The following is a 14,728-nucleotide window of genomic DNA, read 5'->3' as shown; positions in this document are numbered from 1 at the left end:
CAATTACTGATTATTATTGATTGTTTTTAAAATAATAAATTAACAGTTTTAATCTCGAAAAAAGTTTAAGTACGTTTATGACTTTATCCTTGTAAAAGTTTAACTTTTTACTCATAATTTTACAACTCTATTATGATCTTTATATTTACTTTTAAGGTGGCCCTAATTTTCTATCATTTAGACCTTTTTGCAGTTTTAACAGTTTTTTTTTAAGTGCAAAAATGTAATAAACTGTTTTTATAAAAAAATAATGGGTTTATTGAAATTGTAAGACTCCCCCCCCCCCCCCCCCGCTTTTTTACTTTTTTAACTTTGGCAAACACTGGGATCAGTTGATTATTTTTGAATGACAGTCTGTTTCATGTGGGATTAGACACTACAGTGGGGATGAAGAGAGTGAGTAACTATGACAGATGTCGGCTAGACTTTGGGCTGAAGTCTTACATGGCTCTGGCTGAGGACGAAGAGATAGGAAGACCTGAAAAAGAGTCATCACTGAAGGAAACAACGGAAACAGGAGAAAGGCGGTTACATTCACTTTTTCCGAGGTCAGCCTGGGTCAGCACTGTTTTCTGGGTCACACGCAATACCTGCGCAGGCCTGCGTCGCTCTGGCCTTCCTCAGTGATGAGCTCGGCCTCGCTCTGCGCGATCCTCATGGCCAGCTCCCGGTCTCTCCGCTCCTGCTCCAGCATGGCGGCATGCTGGGCCTGCTCCTCGCGCTCCACCGCCAGCTGGATTTCCAGCTCCGCCTGCAAACACGCAAAGCACAACAATAACACGGTGGCACAAAAATCTACACAAATGAGAGCTGGACTGAGGGACCCCTCCCCCCTGGCGTTCCAAACAGGAAGTAACCTGCTGGCAGTGAGAAGCCAAGATCCCACAGACTTCTATAGAGAAATAAACGGCTATCATTCATTATAATATTATTATTATTATTTGTCAGAATAACCATTCTTTCAGGTCCAAACCTGAATAACTTTTTCTTCCTCTTTTCTCTTCTTTCGGTCTTCCTCCTCCTGCTTTCTCTTCAGCTCCATCTCTGCTTTGCTGCAAAAGAACAAATAAAAACATATTTTACACCTGCTAACTAACAACACATGGCCAAGCTTGCTTTTTTTTCCCCTCACAGTCTCCTGTCGTCTTCTTCCTGTTTGCGTCGTTGCTCCTCCTTTTCTCTGGTCTTCCTCTCTTTGTCCATCTCCTCCTCGATGTGCTTCAGTCTCTCGATCTCCTCCTCCTCCTGCTTCTTCTTCTTTATGGAGGACAGCAGCTGCTCGGAGTGTTTCACCAGCTTCTGGTACTCTGTGTCGATCTCCTTCCAGGTCATTATTGAGGTCTGGGGTGTCAAATGAATAAAGAAAAAAAGAAAATCAGAAAATAAAGAACATGTTTATTTCCTTCACTTTTTGTATCTAGAAAACCACCCTTTTAGGGCTGCATGGTGGAGCAGTGGTTAGCGCTTTTGCCTCACAGCAAGAAGACCCCAGTTCAAGTCTCAGATAGGGGATCTAAAACAGAACATCAATGGGAGACCTTCTGTGTGGAGTTTGCATGTTCTCCCTGTGCATGCGCGGGTTTTGTCCGGGAACCATCCAAAAACATGCTTCATAGGTTAACTGGTTACTCTAAATTGTCCCTAGGTGTGTATGGGTGTGTGATTGCGGCCTTTGACAGACTGGGGACATGTCGCCAGACTGTCCGTAACCCCGAAAGAGACAAAAACGGGTTTAGAAGAAAAATTAGAAAACCATCCTTCTAACACAAGAGAGCGGAAAGACAATCTGCTTTAGGAACGGGTGAAAGAAAAATATCAAAAATATGAATAAATATTACTTTAAAATATTTATATATATTACCATATACAAATATATATATATATATACATATCTATATTTATATATATATAGATCTATCTATCTATCTATATAGATATTATTATTATTGGAAAATATAAAAGGATTGTCAAAAAACTATATCAAATATAATATCAATAAATAATATAAAAAAATACAAGATTTTTGCAGGTCGGTAAAACCTGAAGCAGAATTCCTCAGAAACTGCCAAAAGACTCACACACACATCTGTTTCCCTGTTTGCACAGCATTTCCATGTGGTGACAAGTCAGACACTGACTGACAGTGTGTCTGTCATTTGCCCTTTGCAGCCACAAAGCTCTGTTCTCCACCCCCACGTCAGACAATCAGCAGCGGGGGAAGTGATCACCCCATTGTGGGGCTTCATTACGCCCCGCTCCTAACAGTGAGTCAGGATCGACGGGATGACAAGGTCTTGTCCCCGATGTATAGCGGTCTGAGCGACAGCCAGTGGCGCCTCATGCATTATTCACTCCAAGAACGCGTGCCAGAAGCAATTTCTCAACACCCAGAATGCCATAATTGTTGACGGTCGGGATGCTAAAGGGCTAAAAGTTGAAAATTGAAAATGTGGAGGGGCTGTTTAGGGATGGAGGGGAGACAAAGCGCCGCGAGTCACTGGTCCTTTTGTGTCAGTACGATATAAAAAAAAGAAATAAAACCACAATAATTATTTCCGTTGATTGCACACATCAAACCATGGAGCGAAAATGTCTCTGCAATTATTTGCTGCACCTAGAAGGTCCAATAAGAAGAGTGCATATTGCACTGGGATTACACAAAGCACTTCTGATCATTCAGCATAATAGCCTCAATAAATGAAATTACTGGCGAAGAGTCTCCTTTGCTGATATTTTATTTATTTATCCTGAGGCGATTATTGATCTGTGGAACAGAAAGAAGATAAAGAAAAGCCACAACTCCCTGAGTGATCAGCCATGGTTTGAAATACAAATAAGTCTGAAACTGAGAAGAAGCAAATCACCAGAACATGAAAAGTAACACATATTCTGTTAAAAACATTTGTAGATGTCTCTGTTTAAAAAATGTACACAACTCACAATAAGTTGTATTGTTATTTACAGGAGTGCTCTTCCTAATTGGTCTGATTTTAATGAAAAGTTCCCTTTGATAGTACGAATAATGGACGAAAAGAAACACCATTTTCATTAGTTTGACATTTTTTACCCCGTAAATTAAGACTAAATAGCCCCAAATGAAAAAAAAATGACTATGTCAATAGCGGGTATTTCCACCATTTGACAGCAACGTTTCACGCTCCTTACTAGCCTCAGGATGTCGTTCTGAGGCGTTGCAATCTTCTGCAAGTGAAACATGCAGTTCTGCCAGGTGACTTTGTGGTGGGGGTGCAATGATCCAGGCTCTGCTTCATCTGGTCCCATATGTGCTCTATAGGGTTTAGGTCAGGGGAAATGAGGTACTCCCACTTCCTGTAGTGACAATTCTGGCACTATCATCCATGAACAGAAAGTTGATTGTGGAAATGAGGTATGATGATGGGTTCTATCATGTCTCTGAGGTAAGAACCTGCAGTGACTGAGACGTCTGCAATAACCAAATTGGTTTTGCATAGACTGGTGATGCCTTCCCAGACTGTTACTCCTCTTCCACCAAAGAAAACCCTGGGGACCATGTTGACCTCTGTGCATCGCTCGGACAGCAACATTTCTGCAGACTTTCTTGGTGGTGTCTTAGTATCATTGGAATTACCTGCAATGATCTTCTGGTATTCCAGTCAAAGCTGTTGTGAATGGTTTGTCTGGAAACCCCAGCACCCCCTGCATTTGGTAAACGGGCCTGCAGCTATGTGGCTTTTGCTACAGCATGTCTGAGGGCAGAGGTCCTAAGTACTGGTTATGGATGTGGCTCCACTCCTGGGTCTGTCACAAACTCTGCCAATACTTTTGTGTCTTGATGCAAGTCTGATGACGACACTTTGAATCAAGTTCACCTGCAAAAGCAGCCAGTGTCTTACCTTTATCTTCACCAACAGCGCGTCTATGGCTGTACCCAGCTCATGAACTTGCTTGGTCATCTCCTGCTTGCCCTCTTTCAGCCCGGTCACCACCTCGTTTAACCGCTCCATGTGCTTCTTAAGGTTTCGAACCTTCACCAGGCCGTTTATTCTGCCCCAAGAGAAGAAAATGCTCGTTAAAATCAGGAAACCTTCAATCTAAACAGAGTTTAGATGGATCAATAAAACCATTCTTAAAGAAAAATGTGGGACATGACTTTAATAGTTTAATACCTTTTATGTCAGTATCTCTAAAAAGTGTTTCTTTTTAAAAATTATATATATGTGTTTATAAATGTGGCTGAAAACCCCTCCGTGGTCCAATGTTTAGAATTGGATAAAAATAGACCGTAAAGCATTAAAACCAAGATGATTCTACATACCGACATACATTTTTGTCAGATATAGCAAAACAGCTTGATGTGTATTTCTGAGAACACACAGTGTACATTTGTCAGGGTTTGTGTTCTGCTGTTTTCTCTATTTTCGTTTGGATTCTGGGTTAAGCTGCTGCTTTTTTAAGGTCCGTTCTCCATTTGCATCCCGTTGATTCTTTGCTCTGGTGCCGGTTTGAGACGTGATGAAAGGGTTGCTCCATGTAAGACTTGTTCACAGAGGGTAGTGTGGATGTGTGGGATTATTATTGTACAACTGAAACTCTACACAATGGCAGTCTTTAACAGAACTGAGCAATTCAAATTAAAAAAAGAAAAACAAAGAACATTTAGTTAAAACTGGAAACCAAACCAGCATCAGGACAATATCAGCAAATCTGACTATAACTGTAAACAGAAGCTTTCCAATTTATTAGGGAAAGTACACTTAAAAAAAAAAGAGTTTCTGAAAACAGTCAGAAGAATATCGGTAATAATTTGAGTTTAGCTACCAATAAACTCAAATTATGTAAATCTCGGCTGTTACCGATACTGGCACCGATATATCGGCCATCCCTACTTTAAATGCAAAAATTATTTCAACTACAAATTTTTGTTTTTGTTTAATAAAATTATTGCAATTAGTGTTGTTGAAGCAGTTTGGTGAGCTTCAATCTTACTTGGTTGTATTGTGATTTTACAATTTAAAACAGTGATTAAAAATTAAATGATCTATTTCATATCTAATATTTAATTTGCTTTATTTCTAAATATAAACTTTATTGTTGAAATATTGTTATACAAATTATTAGTAATATCAATCTAAATCTGTAGATTAATTAATAGGAATTTCAGAATCTAGAGATTTGTTTATAATGTAGTGCTTTGATATTTTTTAATAAAGTAAAGTGCATTTCTTTCTAAATGTATTATTATTATTAAATCAGAATCATTTTTATTGTAATTTTAATTGTTAATTTGAACAAAATGGGAATACAAATCTCGCACATTGTGTGAGAAACTCACCGTGGCTTATGCTTCTTCTTACACAACCACATGCGGACACTCTTCTGAATCTTAATGCAGGCCACGGCTCTGTACCTCATTTTGTTTCGGACTGTTGGAAACAGCAAAGAAAATCTGCATCACTTTGCTTTATGGTTAGGAGCAAACAGAACCAGAGTGTAATCATGTATTGCGTAGGCCTGCTTTAATGGATTGAAACTTTCAGTCATGTGAAATGAAAGTATAGTTAAGTGTTGAAGTAAATAACCAAAGCCCAGAGTGCTCTGTTACAGCTGTAATGTAATTTCTTCAGATGCTTGCACACAAATATGCTGGGGCAAGGCTGCTCTCTGCTTCATGCTGGAAGTCGATAGCTTGGAACTGACTGTAAAGAGGAGCAGCTCCTCCTGGCTGGAGGCTACTCCTTTTAGTATTTCCAAGGAAACAAAAACAAAGAAAAAAAAGTGAAACAGTAACAGTCAAAAGACGGCCAAGAGGCCAGCTGAAACAGTCGCAAAATAACAGAAAAAAACGTAGTGGAGAATCTTTACTGGAATAAATAAAAATGTGTCTTAAGCTACGTACACACCTGACATTTGACAAGTTCAAGAACGAGCGTTTAGATCACGGTGTTCACACTGCATAAGTAGGGAGGGTCTTCTGTTAACTAGCACATGTCTGCCCCCTACAGCTGGAAGAGGCTTGGTGTGAAATGTCGAAGCGGTGCACATCTCACGCTGTGGGCACGAAACAGAAACGGTTTGGTTCATTGCTAGCATCCATGCAAAGGCGGATATGGATTGCCATCATCTCATGAGAGTGGCCTTGGTTTGTGTTTATGTAAAAAAACAAACACAGATGTCGTCAGACTCGAGTCTGGGTTCATCCGATAAACCAGCTACGCTCCGAGTTTGGTGAGTTTCACTGCATCACTACCACTGCAAAGTCCGTGGTTGGTCCTAGTTTAACATGGTTTAGTTGGCGACGTGCATTAAATGGCCACACGTTTTAATACGTAGAACCCGAAAAACGGTCGTAGAATTTTGTGTAGCTACACCTGAACCTTAGAGTTTTGAACGCAAAACCCTCAAACATGCGTTTATTACGACTTTTGAATGGAAGTGGTCGCATAAACAAGTGTTGGGGCGGTGTGAACATAGCTTAAGATTCATTTAAAAAAGTGGTGGAAAAGTTGGCATATTAAACCTACGTTTAATTACTGACAGGCAACACCATTGGACCTTCTTCCAGCGGCTGCACAACAACCACTTGTTGACCTTCTTCAGCAGCTCTGCAAGGTGGTCTGGATCAGACTTCATGATCTGGTCAAACTCTGCAAACTGATGGCCACAATAAAAAGGTTTTAGTTTGGTAACCTTATATGATATCGCTATCGCTAAGACCCACTCTGATGAAAATCCTGTTTTTGGTGTTTTTCGCATGTTTTTAAGCTTAAAATTCAATTTCTGAGTATTTCTTTATTCAGATCGCTGCGCAAATGAAAAATTGCTGTGACGTAGAAAATATGATGGGTGGGCCACAAGCTCATTGCTCTGAGCTCTCAGCAATGGGGAGGGGAAGGGGGGCGGGTTGCACCACACCAACAGTTCCACCCACAACTTAACTTCATATTAAACTCCTGCTGCTCTGCAGAAATTATGCCCTAGAAAACGTCACACGGTTATTGATTTTGGCTACAAAAGGGAAATTATTAAAAGGCCTCTGGGAACGCTTAGATGTAAAGATCAGAGTGGGTCTTTAAGTAATGATCGGCTCTTTTTTTTTTTTTACCTTTCCTGGGCGGAAGAACACTTTGGTCAATCCAAACTTGAAGTCATTATCATTTAGGCCGAGCGCTTTGAACAAAGCCTGAAGAGCACATTGAAATTCAGTGACACCACACCATTGCCTCCTGGAATAAGTTACTGAACCCAATAATTGGACTTTTTTAAACAGAACGTGGTTATTTAAATTCAGATGCATGACTTTTACAGTTAGAGGAGAGTGCTCAGCTTATGCACCTTACAAAAGAGGCGTGGATTCAGCCGTGTGAGCTTCTCTGGCATGTACGCCTTGTACATGTTGTAGAGCTCATGGAAGGGGGCTCTGGAGGGGAACCCCCCCTGCATCAGGTCCAACACTGACACCATTCCTGGACGAGACAAACACACGGAGGCGATATGGAAATGAGACTTCTCTGTCTGCACCGCAGCACCACATCAGAGCTTATTGTGGGAAATCAAGCATGATGGGAAGAAGTCCATTACTTCAAATGCACTGCAGGGATGGGGGTTTGCATTGACTTCCAAATGAATGGAATCTGAACAATAACAACAGTTTAGGTGGAAATGTTTACATACGCTACAGCAAAAAAAAGCCTCCATAACTCTGTAAAAGCTACATCATCAAAAAATTGTTTGTTTTTCATGGTATTATTATGATTTTAAACCCTTTGAAGAAATTTACAAAAAAAAAAAATGTAAACATTTTTTATTGAGATTGAGACACATTTAATTTGGTAAGTCATAGCTCACAACAATGTTAGTTTAAGATGAGAAATTTTGATAAGTGTTCAGGAAAAAAGTATCTAATTTACCCACTGTTTGAAATCTGACACACATTTTTAACGAGGCGTAAACTGTATTATAGAGAATTGATTATCCAAATATTTTGCATTCTTTCAATATAGCAAGTTACAAAATCTACAACAATAGATGAGTTATTCTCACCATGAAGTCTTAAAAATTAGCTAAAAATACATAAGCCATTGTGAAAAACAGCAACATGAAATAAAAACAAAGCTACTTTGGAAAATATTGTTTTTGAAATCCAAGGTTCTGAAAAAAGACGTAGAATTATAATAATATTCAACATGATTAAAATTAATATTTTAAAATGCTGTTTTAAAATAATGAACAGGTTTTTAAAGCAAAATGAAATATATTGAACAATATAATGGCTAATTTAAAATTTGTGTGCATGTTTTTCACAATTTCATGATCTTTTTATATATTTATGAGAGATTTATTGGTTGATTGTTTATTTGCATGAGGCCATATTTATTTATTTAATTAAATATTTATTTATTCAATTATGAACAGTATAGGACTCCATAATTTTATAGCAGAAGCCATTTTGAAATAAAACAGGAAAAGCTTTTCTAGTGCCCCTAGTGGAATGACGATGAACTACAGGGCGAAAAACATGGACCCAGTTCTATACAATGTATGGATGGGTGTTTGGGGGAAATCAGAATCACGCTTATAAGAAAAGGGTTTTATAAAAGCATTTTTCAAATAATTATAAAATATCACATAATTATCAAATAATTAACAATTATTATTAACATTATTATTAAAAATTATTATTATGTACCAGCACACTGCAGCTGTGAGAGGATTAGAGCTCCTTCAAAATGGTGGCTGACCATCTTCAGGTTGGGCTTCACACACCGAATGAAACTTGAGCCCTACAAAAAACAAATACATAAAACCAATGACACAAAACCTGTACTTTACATTAATGCTTAGTCTGACACAACTGTGCTTAACCCTCAGTCCTTGAACTTACCGGAGACATGTCTATGAAGACTCTCATTCATCCAGGTTGGTTAGAGGCTGTCATCTGGACTTGGTTTTTAAAGTTAGAATACGTTTCACCTCTTATCCAAAAGGCTTTGTCAATTCTTCAGAATTCAAAAAGTCCAGATGACAGCCCCTAAACCTACTACAAACTTACCGGAGAGTTTTCCAATCACGTCAGCTAATTACAATGACGCAGGAATGAAACTCAACCCCCTAATGGCATTGTTTTCAATAAATTTTAACCTTTCAATTGGTTTTCCGCTTTGACATTTTGGGTTTAAACCAAACAAGAGTTACGACACATAACTGTGATACTTCTTGGAACTTTTATTTCCCTTTTTTTTACCTTGTCTTTGTGGATTAACACATTTTTATGTTCTACATGTTTCATCTATGTTCTAAAACATACACGCTATCTGATCTCAATTTTTGTGAATTTAAAGTAAAATAAACGACAATATTTACCACTCGGAATTTAGTTTTTTTCTTTAACAGTGTCAGGTTTATTGAAGAATTACTGTGCAATATAATCAAAAACATATCAGTAAAAATTATTGCCACAAAAAATGTTGTGAAGATGAATTAATCTAGCCAATTGTTGGGTGGAAAACGAAGCTCAAACTCATTCCTTACTGCTAAGGGTTAACACAACCGGCTATAGAAACAAAAGCACATCATTGTAGTCTCAAAAAGGTTGAATGAACTTTGAAATGAATGAAAGCGTTTTTACTCACTGTGCTTCGAAGCTTTTCAAGCAGCAGGTTTAGCTGAGTCTGTTTGAGGAAGGAGAGAAAAATTAGCAGTTTGAGTTTTGTTTGTTAGGAAATTCATAAAAAAATGTAGTTGTATTAAGAGAACACAAATCCAGCCTTAATTAAAAGAGAAATATCTGAAAACTAAAAGATAAAAAAGGCATTTCCTTGCCAAAAATGTAAAAAATGCATTCAAAAGCTTCATTGTCTTCATTCTTTTCTCTATGCTGACTTTTGTACTTGTTTATTCTCAAGCTAATTTCAACAGAAGAATTTTTCAAATTAAAAAAGAAGGCATTGAGAACTCTAAAAATAGAGCTTAAATGAAAGAAAAAGAGGATTGTTTTATGTTGAGCCGCAAAAAAACCCATATAGATGTTCGAATTCAAAGAAATTTATTTAAAAATGCATATGGTTGAGTTATTGTTATCCAAATATAAAGAGCTTTGACGGCCACTCCAACCTTGAATTTGTTGCCAACGCTGATGAAGCTGAGCTTGCCCGCCTTCTGTTTGGAGTCCTTGAGGGTGCTGGAGTTCTCAAACAGTTGCCGAACAAATTTGTCTTTTGATTCGCACACTAAACTCTCCAAGGACATGTGGAGTGCGTCATTATTCTTCTCCACGAACCGTGTCTGTCAACACACACACACACACATACGCCTTTACGTCCAATTGTGTTGACGCCAGCATTTCGTATATATTGATAAAGTACAACACAGATGAAGAATGAAAGAATGAAAGTCCTTTCACTTAAACCAAGCTTCTTTGTTTTGGAGGAAATTTGATCGAGATCTGTATTTACACAAAATACGGTGAATAATAATAATAATAATAATACTGTTGCGAGCGTGCACACTTCAGAAAAATATGCTGAAAATATAATGGTACACAAATTGAGATATACTTGATATTAAATATTACAGTTTCATAGCAGACAGCTCCAGCAAAGTGTCTGATGATGAAGCCTTCGTCATCGCGAAGATTCCTGTGGACGGTTAGTTTCGACTTCCTCGGAACCTAAAAAAAAGAGCAAAAATTAATAATTTTTTCATAAAAAAATGTGTACAAATGGGCCACATTGAACTCCAGGGCTGTGTTCAAATTCGAGGGCTGCGATCTTCCTGGGCGGCATTTGTACGCCGTTTACGTCATCGTGAGGGGACATATTCAAATTTAACGACTCCTTCAAATTGAGTCAACGAATACGGCCTGGTCTGGTGTATCCTTCTATGCTGTCCGTATCCCAAGATGCATTGCAGCCGAACCCGGAGATTTTCTGACAGCAATGGCAGACGTGAAGCGGCACGCAGAGTTGGAGATAATCACATTTTTCTTATTTTTTTAATTACATCAAATAAACCAACTTTTAAGCTCCATGCCTGGTTCTCTACTCCTTTCTGTTTGGGACTCATGGTTACTAAGTGACAGGACATTCGCCGATGTAACGGCTGGAATTATCTAAAGGCTGGACTCGTCCAAATTCATAGCCATTAACATCCGACCGATTTGCTCGACGAAAGACCCGGCCAACACCGAGCGGGTTGGTCGGGTCCATTGAAAGATGCAGCTCTCCAATATAGGCACACCCTGGGTCAGCGTACATCTGTTAAAAAGTCAACAAAAAGCCAAACGCTAATTAAAAAACGGTGTTACCTTAAACTTTCCTTTTTTTTAATTTTTTTTTTAGGATAACTTGTTTCTTATTGTCTAGCATGCAAGCAGAATGCGTGACACATTCATCCATTCCCTCAAAAGTCTGAATTTAAACCTATAAAAGTGATGTATGCCAAAACAAGTCATAAAAAAATACTATTTTCTTCTTTATTCTTTTAAATAACTGAAAAACTTTATTCAAGCAGTGACAACAACATGGCTGCAGCCATATAAAGCCCCGATGGCTGTTAAGGATACCTTACCAAAAGGATTTTGTACTTGCAGATATGAGGCAGACCGTCTTAGCAACAGAGACAGTAACAGGAGGGGGGGATGGGGGGCTAAGGCCGCAATATTTCACACAACTGCTCAAACAAACTGGAAAAGTAAACGCGAACACAACGCGTGTTTTCATCTATTGAATGAACAAGAAAGCGAGGACAAGTGTCCGACCGTGAGCCTGAAGTGCTCTTTGTGCTTGCTGTGGATTGCCAGTGCAAAGTGCTGATCACTGGGCTGAGGAAGACGGTTCTCTTCATCCAAGATGTCTAAAATTCCCACCGTCTTGGCCTCCACTAGATCTGAAAACAACACAATGAATCATTTCTCTTGTCTGTTCATTTAAACCTTCTGAAAAATCTGTCAAAACTACAGGGCTTAAATTGGTTAATCTATTTGGAACTGATAAATGATAAATATTTTTTACTCCTCTGTGGGCTATTGTTAAAAAAAAAACAGTTAAAATTATTAAAAGAAATTGGGATGACTTGGATCAGACTAGACTGATGCAAATGCTTATAAAAATGAATTCATAACTAACATGAAATATTTGAGTTTTTCTGCAGTTTTTTGTAAAAAAACAAAACAAACAAAAAACAATCTGTGTTTTAAACTTTAAATTAACTCTGAATAATTTAAAGTAGAACAAAAAGACAGTATACAACAAACAAACTATCCAGCTTCTTTGGTCTAACATTTGATAGCAATTCATTGATTCTGACAAAACAAAACAAAAAACAGCTTATTTTGTTGGTACTTTGGGAACAATATTGATGAGTTTTCTATCGAGCATGTCTGAAGTGAAAGTACAAAAAATAAAGAAATTGTAGCAAAGAAATAGTTAAAATGTCCAAATGAAACAGTAATTAGTGGCAACGAGATAATTATACCATGAAAACCCAATAGTCTGCTAATTATTCTTATTGATATAATTTATGGTGTGTTGGAAAACGGATATAGATTAAATATAGATGATAGACAGACTGAGTATTATTTTAGGATGATCGAGGAACAAATCCATTGTGAAAAGCTTTGAAGAGATTCATCATTTCCCCAAAGACATCTGACCATGATATTGTTTACACCAGTGGCTACTGAATGTATTAACATTATTGTTAGTATTTCATGGCAACAAATGAGTAATTAGTACACACAATTTCATTAATTTGTGGCCACGGATATATATTTTCAGTACAATCAAAAAGTTCCTTGGCCACCGATTAATTATTGTGTTTGTGCAAGTTAAAAAGTGTCCACATGTTGGTATGTTATTGCCTATTTGAGGCCAAAAATTCATATTTTTTTCATACAAATAAACAATTTCGTGGCCACGAATTAGTACTTTGTACAAATGATCAAATTTATAGTTGCAAATTAGTATTTTGTTTGCACAATTTTACTATTTTGTGGACACGAATTAGTATTTTGTTTGTATGAGGCTACAATCTTTTTATTTTGTGTACCACGTCAACAGATGGGAAGTTTTTTTGGTAAATTTTGCTGATAAAATCTAGTACTTTTTCAATACCTCATGCTTAGCTGACATCTGCACGCCAGAATAAAGTAATCTTGAAGTAATGATATTGTTGAAAATATGCAAAAAGAGGCCTTCAGCTCTCATCTCTCTGCCCAGCTGTTGGACAGGACAAGTTTAAAAAAATTAAAAATAAAAATAAAATATGCAAATTGTCATATGTGTTAAGTTTTAAAATAAACAGCACTTTCACATTTTCTAACACTAGATCATCTTGAAGTCGTCGAATGCTTTCAGCAGTCTTCGGCAAAGCACTCCCTTTGAATACAACAAGTTTGAAGAGTTTGCCGTTTCTTTATTCGAATGCACAAAACATGCTCATCAGGATGCTCATTTAGCCGCACATTTTTGAATTATTCATCCGCCATTATGCTTACAAAATAATGTGCAGACCAAGGACCTTGGGAAAAAAAAAGGGTCTGAATGAACAAGCACCTGCGCATAAATCCTGAAGATTGATGAGTGAATTAATGGCCACCTCAAATGGTCATTTGCAAGTCATAAATGTTGTTCACTGCTGTCCGTTAGCAACACACCTGAACCAGCACAGCCTTTGAAATACAAATCCCCCTGCTTTACCCTGATTGGTGGACTGCGTCATCCTAATAATTCGTTTCAGGGCAGGACATAAGCTTAACAAGTGGGTATAATTTCTGCGGCTTCTCATTTCACAAAAGAGGCCATCAAATCCAGAAAATACTGAGCGCGCTCTATGCAGACAGGGATAGGCTGGCTATGAGGATGAAAAGCAGTCAGTATTTTTGTCCCCCCCCCCACTCTGAAGTGGATCATGGAGGAATGGCTGTGATGACTGGCATGTGGGTGAGGTAATAATACACTTGAACCAAGCATGGTACATCTGATGTGTGTGGGAAGCACAGACAGCCATATCTTCGGCACAGCTTGTTGCATTTTTGCTGCTAATACTGATCATCCCAGGCATGGCCAGATATAGGCATGGGCAAAGGGGGCTAATGCCCTCCCAAATGATGTGTGCCCCCCCCCAACGGAAAGGAAAAAGAAAAAAATCCCAAAAAAGATAAAACATTAAATAAAATTAAGACAAAAACAACTTAGGGGTGGATGGACTTACAAATAGGCAGATATAAAAAGAAGATAAATGCAGCCTCAACAGGGCACAAGCCAGTGTCCTGTGCCTGTCCCATGCCCGGTAAATGTAGAGCGAAGTATCAGGAAGAACATTGGGCATAAAACTTGTAAAACGTATTAAATAGATCAAGGGAGAAGATAGATTTATGGATGAATAAACTGATATGGTAATGTGGTTTTTTAAGCATTTTAGGGGCTTGAGGGGATCTGACACCCCAAACTCTAAGCACACCCTGACTTGTCCCTCCTGATATTCTATCTGCACCTCATAGTGGGGTTAGCTAAATGCAGGCCTGATCCCAGGATGTTGATCTGACGACCTACAAAAAATCAGCCTCTACAGAAGGCATTTTTTTGGATTTTGGTTTAGCTTAGTATGTGGTGTTAATTCAAAGTTTGCATGCATGACAGGAAGTGTGGAACTTACCTATGCAGTCCTGGTTATCAACATAATGCACCTCATTCACTCCCAGCCCCTCCTTTTGATAAAGTTCTTGCTCCTATATTTATCAAGCATAAGA

At 38.2% G+C, this 14,728-nt stretch overlaps 1 protein-coding gene across 2 annotated transcripts in view; it reads right to left on the bottom strand.

Moving 5' to 3' along the window:
• myo6b (myosin VIb) overlaps positions 1–14,728 on the bottom strand; it is a 47,416-nt gene that overhangs the window by 13,740 nt on the left and 18,948 nt on the right. Inside the window, exons 15-29 of one of the 2 annotated variants that reach the window (XM_004082529.5) lie at positions 14,635–14,707; positions 11,738–11,865; positions 10,553–10,648; positions 10,093–10,263; positions 9,612–9,650; positions 8,669–8,762; positions 7,315–7,445; positions 7,085–7,162; positions 6,504–6,633; positions 5,315–5,405; positions 3,876–4,026; positions 1,133–1,341; positions 974–1,052; positions 591–751; positions 445–495 (exon numbers count right to left, since the gene is read on the bottom strand). In XM_004082529.5, coding sequence (XP_004082577.1) covers positions 445–495; positions 591–751; positions 974–1,052; positions 1,133–1,341; positions 3,876–4,026; positions 5,315–5,405; positions 6,504–6,633; positions 7,085–7,162; positions 7,315–7,445; positions 8,669–8,762; positions 9,612–9,650; positions 10,093–10,263; positions 10,553–10,648; positions 11,738–11,865; positions 14,635–14,707 — 1,682 coding nt within the window. The remainder of the gene's footprint in view (positions 1–444; positions 496–590; positions 752–973; positions 1,053–1,132; positions 1,342–3,875; positions 4,027–5,314; positions 5,406–6,503; positions 6,634–7,084; positions 7,163–7,314; positions 7,446–8,668; positions 8,763–9,611; positions 9,651–10,092; positions 10,264–10,552; positions 10,649–11,737; positions 11,866–14,634; positions 14,708–14,728) is intronic. The other variant, XM_011490323.4, reaches the window with a different exon arrangement.

Source organism: Oryzias latipes, chromosome 22 (genome assembly GCF_053564925.1).
Source record: "Oryzias latipes strain Hd-rR chromosome 22, Olatipes_Hd-rR_3.1".
In the NCBI taxonomy this organism is placed as follows: domain Eukaryota; kingdom Metazoa; phylum Chordata; class Actinopteri; order Beloniformes; family Adrianichthyidae; genus Oryzias; species Oryzias latipes.
Note: the sequence above shows the minus strand (reverse complement) of the source record. Positions and strands in the feature narration are given on the sequence as shown.